Source organism: Alligator sinensis, unplaced genomic scaffold (assembly GCF_000455745.1).
Source record: "Alligator sinensis unplaced genomic scaffold, ASM45574v1 scaffold309_2, whole genome shotgun sequence".
In the NCBI taxonomy this organism is placed as follows: Eukaryota; Metazoa; Chordata; order Crocodylia; family Alligatoridae; genus Alligator; species Alligator sinensis.
Window position 1 is genome coordinate 812,218 of NW_005842231.1, and position 10,217 is coordinate 822,434.

Consider the following 10,217-nt stretch of genomic DNA (forward strand, 5'->3'; position numbering starts at 1 on the left):
GCGCAGGCTCAGGGGTGATCTGATGGCCACCTACAAGTTTATCAGGGGTGACCGACCACCAGCATCTGGGGGAACGTTTGTTCACCAGAGCGCCCCAAGGGATGACGAGGTCGAATGGTCACAAACTACTTCAAGATCGTTTCAGGCTGGACATAAGGAAGAACTTCTTTACTGTCCGAGCTCCCAAGGTCTGGAACAGCCTGCCACCGGAGGTGGTTCAAGCGCCTACATTGAACACCTTCAAGAGCAAACTGAATGCTTATCTTGCTGGGATCCTATGACCCCAGCTGACTTCCTGCCCTTTGGGCGGGGGGCTGGACTCGATGATCTTCCGAGGTCCCTTCCAGCCCTGATGTCTATGAAATCTATGAAATCTTTTAGTGCACATCTGCATTTTCTTCCACTGTATCTTAAAACATTTTCTTTAATTTTACTAACATTTTCATTTATTAAAGTATATTAAAATACAATTACTCCTAATTAATGCACACTGTTTCCTATAATTTTTTCAACTTCTTCCCTACTGTAATCAGCTGCTTTGGTAAATCAAGCAGTTCAACACGCTTCTGTTTGGCCCAGTGATCACACTATTGCTAGTCTCTCAGAGGTTTAAACACTAAACTATTAAATTAATTCTAGGTATTTGAATGGAATAAAATTGGCAGTCTGGGGATAATTCATTCCATCCAAACCAAGTAAAAATCTCAATTTACTTTGTAATTAGGATTTGGGAATGTAAACAGACATGGTTTATATGTTGGTGCTCATACTACTGAACCAAATTAGTTGAAATGTGAAGCTTGGCAGGTCAGTGTCAGAACATGGTTTCACTTGGTACATATCTACCAACAGGGGCAATCCCCATAGTTACTGACTCAAGGGGGCTCTTAACTTCAAAGCAATCTCTAGTACATTGGATACATTAAAATCTAAAACCTAGAATTAGAATCAGGTAAACAGTGTTTGTAAACAAATGGTTTAAGTATTTAAATCTGCATTAGCACACTTTTAATTTAGGGTTTTTTTAAATAAATGTGTAACAATTGAAACTACTGCATACCAATCTATCAACTCTTATACAAGTCTGATGCAAGACTGTTTGGAAAAAATACATTTAAGTGACAGTAAAAGCAACAGGAAGGCAAAGAATAAAGACATTAATGAAATCTCCTTTAAACTCATGTTGTTTAATTTTGGTATTTGGTTGTTCTGAATACAAGGCTGTCTGGTACCATCCATGGGGCAAAAGCCCAAATGGAGAGATGAAAATGTACATGTGTGCTCAACCCCGTACCCCAAGAAAACAATTTTATTCACTTTCGTTTTTGCATTCAAGCTTTCCAGCTGAAAGTGCAGACCAATAAATAGGGACTTACCTAAATCATGGCAAGACAAAGGGTTTTTTGTGGGCAGCTCATGACACGCAGAGCCAATGTTGTGCTTTTTTTCCACGGTGAGCCCCGCCCACCATCCGCACTGCTGATTGGCCAAGGGGCCTCTGCAGCCATGTCCCTCATCTCTGATTGGCCAAGAGGTCAATCACTCATGCTGCAGGATTGCTGCAGCATTGCATATGGCTTCTTAAAAGATGGTGCCAAAACCTTTTCACTTTCCTGACTGGTACCTTCACTGAGTCTTTGTCAACAGCTCAACTTCTCAGTAGTGCTTTCTCAAACCACGTGCTCTATGGCTGTAGTGACTGCCATGCTTTTTTTTTCAGGAGACTCCAAACAAAATTGTGGGAAACGCCATTTTTTGCAGTTACCACGAAAAGAGTTTGGTTTCCATGAAAACTGTGAGACTACAATTAAAGTAGGTCCCTACCAATAAACTCTGCTTTCCAAAAGTACAACAGTTCTCATAATGTTCTTGGAATCTCACCCTTGTCCATAATAATTTGAAGATTATATTCTCCATCTAGATTGAGTTTGGTGGCTTCTAGAGCCATTAAATGCCAATCAATACACTGATGAGCCAACATACATTTACCATCTGCTACAAAGATGACAGGTTCTTACACAGTCAACTATGAGTCTGTCTTCCTCTAGAACAACTGTAGACCTAGATTTTTTTAAACCTAGCTTGTTAAAAAGCAATCTGCATAAATAAAGTTCATTTACCCTTAATGTAGCCTTTTTCACGGACGGCTTGTAACGTAGGTCGCCGTGTGAGAAATTTCTTCAGCTTTGTTTTGGTCTTCTTCTGTTCTGAAGCATCTATACTGCCAGAGAGTTTCATTGCTGAAGACGACAAATTAAATTCAAATACAAAAATACTCTCTTCCACACACACATACATACATATATAAAATTGAGAAGCATTAAGTAGCTAAACAACAGAAGAAATGCTGGAGCTGGGAAATGCTTCAGGAGAAAAATAGCACATCAAATGGATGCTGAATCAAAGGAGGAGGCCTTGGTTCAAAACATTCCCTCTGCATGATTTAAAAGATGGACCTAAACCTGGGCCTCACCTCCCAGGAGAATGGCTACCTACCAATCAGGATTCATGGTGGTCTCGGGTGAGTCTCTGTTCCCTCACAGACATTAAAACAATGGAATGATTGGGCTATGAGATATTTTACACTACACTTCTGCCACACCAAACATACACTGTTAGGAGGCATGTTTGGGATGGGGCATAAAATTCCTTAGATCCTAACTGCGCAACTGGCACAGGACAAAATGGCACCCGGGACTGTCCCCAGCCTGATCCCATGGACTCTGGATGGGGAGTGACTTTTTCCCAAAACCCGGGGCTGCCCTGTGCCCAATTCTGACACTAAGCTGAGTTTCAGGATTGAGAACAGAGCAGTCTTAGGTCTTAAAGTATGCTGTCAGCAGTGTGCATGTGACCAGGTGAATGCTCACTGAAGCAAACAGCTGGGGATTTGTGAACTCCTCTATCCCCGGCTGCCCATGCCACAAACCTGATGGGGCACACATTTAGCTAGGAAGCTTCCCAGTGCCCAGGTGCACATGCTCCAATTCAAAAGCTTCCATATAGAAGCGTATGCAGCTGAACATCTGTGAGGTCTCGGACCCCACAGCTGTCTGTGACAGGCCCAACAGTGGGGTGCTCAGCCTGGATTTAAATGTCCCCACATAAGGGAGTCCTTTGGCTTCCAGTAAAGGAACATTTAAAACCATACCATGCAGTCCAATCTTGAATGCCACACACTGAAACATAATACATACCCATCACAAACATGTTCTACGTTACACATGGAACATCTTTGTGGCTGGCTTGCCATTTTATCAGACCATAAATAGGCTGAAAGTGTGGCACGCTGCAATTTATGGCTCAATTAACATGTTAATCATGGCAGAAATGTAATTTCTGCCAGGATACTGTCACTCCTGTTTAATCTATTTCATATTTAATGAATGTCAATAGTCATTGGGAAGGCACAACTTGAAGGCCCATCTGGTAGGTAAGAATACTCTTCAGAGAGGACAGAAACAAGAACTGTTCCAATAAAGATGTAGTTATTTATACAAAGTAGAACATCTTTAACAGGAGAGACTACCTTAGAATACCCTAACAGCTTTGTGACTAGGGCATTCAAGAGAGGATACCCAAATTCAAGTTCCTGATCTAAATAAGGGAAGAGGCAATTTGAATCTGGGCCTTCTAGCTCCCTGACTAGCATTTCAAACACTGGGCTATAGGCTAAGGGGTCTGTTGTCACCATTGGCACTTTTCCTTTATTGTACAAATGGTACCTTGAAAGGAAAAAAAAGTCAAATGAACTATTAAATGAAACGTTTTATACCAGGGCTGTCTGATGGGCAGCCTATGGGTGGTTAATATGTAGCCATTCAACCTGTGAGCCCTGAAACCATGTCTGTCCCACTACCATGCCAGAGACACAAAGACTTTTTTACTGTTTAGAACTTGATTATACAAACATTAAAAGCAAACGGTGAAAGTGTAAAGGTATGTGGCTCTCCCAGGGGCTGAGCATGAAATACTTGCCAGCAACAGCAAAAAATACCCCACCATGTCACTATAGATTGAAACCTCTTTCCCCCATGCCCCTCATGGAGTTATATGTGAAGGACCAGCTGTCCATCTTCCGCATTGCACAGTACCCCCCCTTGATGGCCCAGCATGATGAAAAATTGATGCACATTTTGTTGCAAAGTGAAGTGTCCAAATTTGGAGAAAGGAGGAGAGAGAGGAACTGACTTCTAGACAGAATGACAAATTTTAAGTTTTACAAGGAATTTTAAAACATGGAATTTAAAAAAAAATATTTAGTGTAGATATGTAGGTCTTGAAAAGCTTATGCAAATAAATTAATGGAACTTAAAATCAGACAGGTTTCAAAATTATGAAAAGCAATATTAATTCTTAAATATATGGATGTTGCACTGTGCTTTGGCACACTGCTGGTAAGATTCTTTGAGTAATATTAACCTCATATTTGCTTTCTTCTCATCTTTTGGCTTTAAAATAATTTATACTTATAGCGTAATAGAGATCTTCTTTGTTTAAATTAAACCTTCTTCCAACCATAATAAGCTAGGTGGGATCAACATAATCAATGGAAACTTATTAAGAGTTAGCTGTACTTACAACGAAGTTTCTTAGAATCCTTATTATCCTTCTCTTTGTCTTGCTTTTCCAGCCCTGGGGAATCTGGTATATCATCTTCTAATGCCTCATCCGACTCTACTGCCTATTTTAAAAAATTATATATAGGCAAATCAGGTTGACTCTTGTAGATTATAGGATACAGTAATAATATATTTTAATCACACTCCTGGGAAATCCCATCAGCAATAAAATAATGCTTAAAAAAAATACTAAACCAGTGATCTTTTGGAACAGTGATGTCATAATCTATGATGTTATTTTCATTTCTGTATCAGTAAGAATAGTATTTAACCATTAACAATTATGGAAATAATTTACAAGATAAAATATAGAAAATTTTATTGAACACTCAAAAAGTGAATTGAATACAGTCAATGTTGAGGAATGAGCAGGACTGCTCCAAAAAAGGACTTACCTGATGAGACTTCAAAAGCCTCAAACAACAACAACAACAACAACAAAAAAAAAATAAATAAATAAATAAATAAATATATATGGTATTTTTTCACAGGCAAGTAAACAATACTGGCTATTTGATTATTCCCCTCAGAATTATTTTTATCAGCGTGAGGACAGGGTTACTTCCTATAAACTTACAATAGTTACCCTACCTTTAAATCTTGAAGTTTGCTGTTTCTGTAACATGACCGTTGGCAAAGCATTATCAGACATATTGCCAGAACCATGCACTGAAATCAGTGTGATACAATGATCTTGTTGGCTTCTGAAAACCTTGCCCTGTGCATCAATGTTCATGTTTTCTCAGCACATTAAATTGCATCTGAGCAATCCCATCAGTGTGGAATATTTTCCACAATCAAAAATTCCAACCATTCAGCACTTTAATTAGAGTAGTTCTGAGAGCTGCTCTAATTAAACCATCCCCTGCCACACCCTGGAGCACGTGTAAAAGTGCCCAAATAGATCAAGTTACAGATTTTATTAATTTAGATTCTGATGGAAGTGTCCTACCACAATCTCCCCAATAACCTCTCCCAAATACAAAGAATCCAGGCAGTGTTAGGTGGCATTTGTCAGCATCACCTTTGTATCAGCAGAAAAAAACTGGCCTCATGTCTTCTGAAGGGAAGCTCAGATAATCAATTAAAGCAAGGCAATACTGACTTTTACCATGCAAAAAGAATACAAATCTAATGTTAGATTTTTTTGTCTACATGTTACCAAAACACCACTAATTCAAGTGACTAACAGTAACAAACTCAAACAGAGAAGTCAGGATTCCAAATCCAGGTACACTTTAAGATTCATCTCTCTGCCATGCAAGAATTTTTCAGTTATTCTAGCGTAAGGTAGGCATTATATTTCAGATGGGGAATCCAAGGACGGGGAAGATCAAGGAACTTGTCCAGTAAACCACTCTGAGAAAGGTTACATCTGACTAGAAAACTGGATCCAGGTCCACAAGTCCCAGTCAGTCACCAAGGTCATTGCACCATACTTTCCTTGTCAGTGCTACTATTATTTTGTTAATCAGTCACCAGAAAATGCAGAACAACTATCATATGCCCTTTTTCCTGCCTCTAACACTTGTGCTCCAAGAAATAAGGAAACAAATCTGTTTGAGAAGTTGGAATCATAAAATAAATATACAAATTAGTTTTCTAAATATTATGCATGCCCTTGAAAAGAACGTCTTTATGATTTAAGCACATACCTGATTATTGATGGTTAAAGTAAGAACTTTAAACCACTCATTAATCGAACTATCATTATCCGATTGTATTAAGAGTTCAGTTCCTTGTCGGGTTTTCAACTTTAAAGAAAAGAAAGAACTTATGTGAATTAAAAACAAGCACAAATATTCAAATATGATTCAGTGTTTTAGTACCATACACCAACAGGATGTTAAACAGGAGACGAGGACAAATATTTTAAGAAGAGATAATAGTAATGCAAAGACACTACCTTCCCTCTGATATTTAGCAGTGCAACAACAACTTGTTGCACCGCTTGCCCTTTGGCAGGTCTCCGGCTGAGCTCCAACACAGTGCAGAGCACATGGTTGCTCTAGCTCCAGCACAGCCAGGTAGTAGCAGCAGTGGTGGCAGCACTGAACTGGGCTCTGGGCTCTGGCCAATGCTGGAAGCTCTGGCCCAGGCTTTGGCTTCAGGTCGCAGCCGGACCTACTGCTGCAACAGGTGCTGTATGACTGGGCTGAGGCTGGAGCAGCCACATGGCTCCTTGCCCCAGGCTGGAGTGGGATTAAGCCAGAGGGTTAATTAATTTTAGGGTGACCCTCCAATAATTAGATTCTATACATGGAAAATTAGAACAAATTTATAAAATTTTCCATGTATAGAATCTAATTATTGGAGGGTCACCCATAATTCAGAGTAATCTTAGATTAATATAGGTAAAGGTGTAATAACAAAATAAGATATAAAATAAGATACTGATATAACAAGGTGACCAATGGTTAAATGTTATTCAACACACAGAATCATTGCTATTTTACACCAAAATTAGGTCAACTGTTTTTTACAAGACGTACTAAAATGAAAAAAGTCTAAAGCCTGCTACTATTTGCTGAATAAAACTTTATATCCCTAGAAAATAAAAAAAAAGAGATGAGTAAATCTCAAATAGCAAAGCCATTATAGGACAGATTGATTTAAGTTGCACAGTTTTCACATACTACATCCATAAGTGTACACATTTAAGTAAGAAAAAAAAGTTATCTTGAAATGACCACACCACCAACAACAACTTATTTTAAAACAACAAGAAGTAACTAAATTCACCTCAATGACATTCTTTTTGCTGGATTTGTCCTTTGAAGCCCAGTCAATAAATGCCCCTCTAAGATCCACTGTAAATTCTGGCTTAGATTGATTAACCCCAAACTTCTGAAAAAAAGAATGATGATTATTTTCCAGGAGACGTGACCCATAAAATGTGTATGCAGTCTTATGTTCCCCTGAATGTAATCAATCTGTGAATTCTGCAGTCTACACAAGTTAACCCGAGTACAGTACTCTGCCACTACCTAGCTAAAGTGGTGCCCTGAAAAACAAATTATGTCTAAAGAAAGAACATGTTTTTGTTTGAAATATTTACTGGTAGCATTAGTATATAGTTGGCTAGCTTCAAATCCGGACCAGGCTCCTGCAGAGAATTTCTGTTTCACTGTAACAATGATAAACTACATGTAGCTGCATTTATTTATATAAGATTTGGTCAAAGACAATTGGTCCAGTAAAAGATATCACACAAACATTCTTGCCCCTCACATTTTTTCCTGGATCACCACAGCTACAATATCACCCCAACTCTACAGGTGAAACCATTTCAGTAGTTAGCCAATACTTGGGCTTAACACAAAAAAACAAAAACACTAATGGCTTTGCTAGACATATAGTGAAATGTCCTTAACAGAAGATAGTAAAATCACCTTGTATATTGAAAAAGCACATCAATTCTTTACATTTAATAAAATATCAATTGATATTTTATGTTAAAATTAAAGTTTTACTTCAAATGTTTCCCTGATGCACTTTTAGCACAAATACTGCAGAACTGTATGCGAGTATGCTGAAGCAGAAAGCAGTTTCACTGTCTATTCTAATACAGAAAAACTGAACAACAAGCAAATGGTGAAAATGTGATTTAACCCACAAGCATCCAGTCAAACAAGGGGCGGGGGAGAGGGGGGCATCTATAGCACTTTTTGTTCTTTTCCTGATGGCACAGACAGCAATATGCTTGCTGAACATGGAGTGTTACACTTCCCAATTTAGCTTTAAAAACATAATAAAAGTAAATACACCCTCATAGACCAGCACAAACTCCTAAAAATCACTTAAACATGTTTTCTATTTATTGAAAAGTGAATATAGTGGTCATGTAAAGCATTTATTTGACAACTAGAGATTAAAAAACCCTGATTAGCTACCGAAGAAAGCGACACCTATACAAACTCCAGTCTTGACAGACAGATTTCAAAAGGGCTCAGGAGTTGTTGCCCGGGAAGAAGGGGCTCCCCTGCCTTCCCTAGGAGCAAACAGCAAAGCTGCCTCCCTGCCCTCCACCCCGGGCATTTCCCCACCTGCATCCCCCTACTCCCAGCCGTGGGTGGGGTTGGGGGGTCCTGCCTGGCCCAGCACAGGCCCTAGTACCTGCTGCACGGGCAGCACCTTGCCGGGTGCGGCCATGGTGGTAGGAGCGGGACGGGGTGCACAGAGTCAGCTCCCTCCTTCCCAGGGCTGCCCCACCGCCCAGCTTTAACCCGAGCAGATAGACAACTCGGCAGCCAACCCTTCACAGCCCAGTACCAGGCTGTGGCCCAGTGGTTGGGAACCTCTCCTCTAGAAACCGAGGGAGAGATTCTTCAGAGGTGCAAACTTCAATTAAGTATAGTTTCCGCTGAACTGCATTTGGAGTTGGTACATAAATTTCAGAGAGGGGTGGGGAGGGGAGTCCTTAAATTAAGAAAAACCTTCACACTGTGGAGACTAGGACCATATCTTGCATTGCCAAAAAAGAACCAGGAACTAAAAAATCAAGATAAATAAATTCAGATGTACTTCTCAAACTTACCTAATGAAAACAATGTATTTTGAGTAGGTTAAATTGAATCACTTCGTAGAGGTCCTATTCAGAGATTAGTCACCAGTAGATGTGCAACCATACAAACAACATGATCTCCAGCATCTAAGACAAACCAGCAACTCTGAGGACTTGACTGGCTAGAAGTATATGTGCAAGTCATCTCTCATAACGCATAAAGAAACTTCATTGGCTGAGACCGTCAAAAGAACAGTTAAAATAGACAGAGAAGGGATTTGGCTATAACTATATTTAATTGAATACAAAATGAGGCCCCCCTCAGTCCTCAATCATCATAGGGAAAAAAGCCCCTTATCTTATATTTGCATACCAGCAACCCCCTGCCTCCTGTTACACATACTGGCTCTCATTAAGCTGCGCCTAGAAGCTACATGTACTCAGTCATGGAAACCAACTATGAAGTTGACTAAATAGAGGCCATAAGACGCATGGCCCATGGGCCCATACTGGGCCAAAATGCTGATAGGAACTTTGTTTTGTGTGCGCATATGTATGTGTTTTTGTTTTTTCCAGGACTACAAACAAACAAAACAAAAACAATTATAGGTAGTTGCTCCCCCAGGAGGAAATGAGCACTGGGCCCAGCGGTAGTGCAGCACCAGGCCAGCACTCAGAGAGGCTGAAGCAAGCTCTAACACCATCCCCTGATGCCAAAAAGTGATGATGGCGAGGCCTATCCCTGGCACTCTAGGCAGGCTGATGCTTGCAAATTTCTCCAGTTGCGGGAAACTTGACTGCACAATTTTGAGGAACTGCATTCTAGCTTTTACTCTGGCTTGCTCCTCTTGTATAAATAGGTACACAAGTTGTGCTTAAAAGTGCATTTATGGCACTCCCCTGTGCAGCAGTCAGGGTTGGCGCCAGAGCCAGACCCACAGCAGTCTCCCCTTCTGCAGTTTCTGCTCTCTTCTTTGTCACTCACTCCCCCTCCCCCAGTACTGTCACATGCAGCTCACTTCCATATTGTGCTTGGAGAAGGAACAAAGGCTGAACAGGATCTGACAGAAAGGGGGGGGGGGGGGGGGGGG

At 40.3% G+C, this 10,217-nt stretch overlaps 1 protein-coding gene across 8 annotated transcripts in view; it reads right to left on the minus strand.

Moving 5' to 3' along the window:
- Positions 1-10,217, minus strand: part of ARHGAP12 (Rho GTPase activating protein 12) — a 140,029-nt gene that overhangs the window by 12,808 nt on the left and 117,004 nt on the right. For 6 of the 8 annotated variants that reach the window (XM_025208484.1, XM_025208483.1, XM_025208489.1 and 3 more), the window contains 4 exons: positions 7,365-7,469; positions 6,278-6,376; positions 4,582-4,684; positions 2,121-2,240 (listed from right to left, as the gene is read on the minus strand). In XM_025208484.1, coding sequence (XP_025064269.1) covers positions 2,121-2,240; positions 4,582-4,684; positions 6,278-6,376; positions 7,365-7,469 — 427 coding nt within the window. The remainder of the gene's footprint in view (positions 1-2,120; positions 2,241-4,581; positions 4,685-6,277; positions 6,377-7,364; positions 7,470-10,217) is intronic. The other 2 variants (XM_006027290.3, XM_025208487.1) reach the window with 1 other exon arrangement.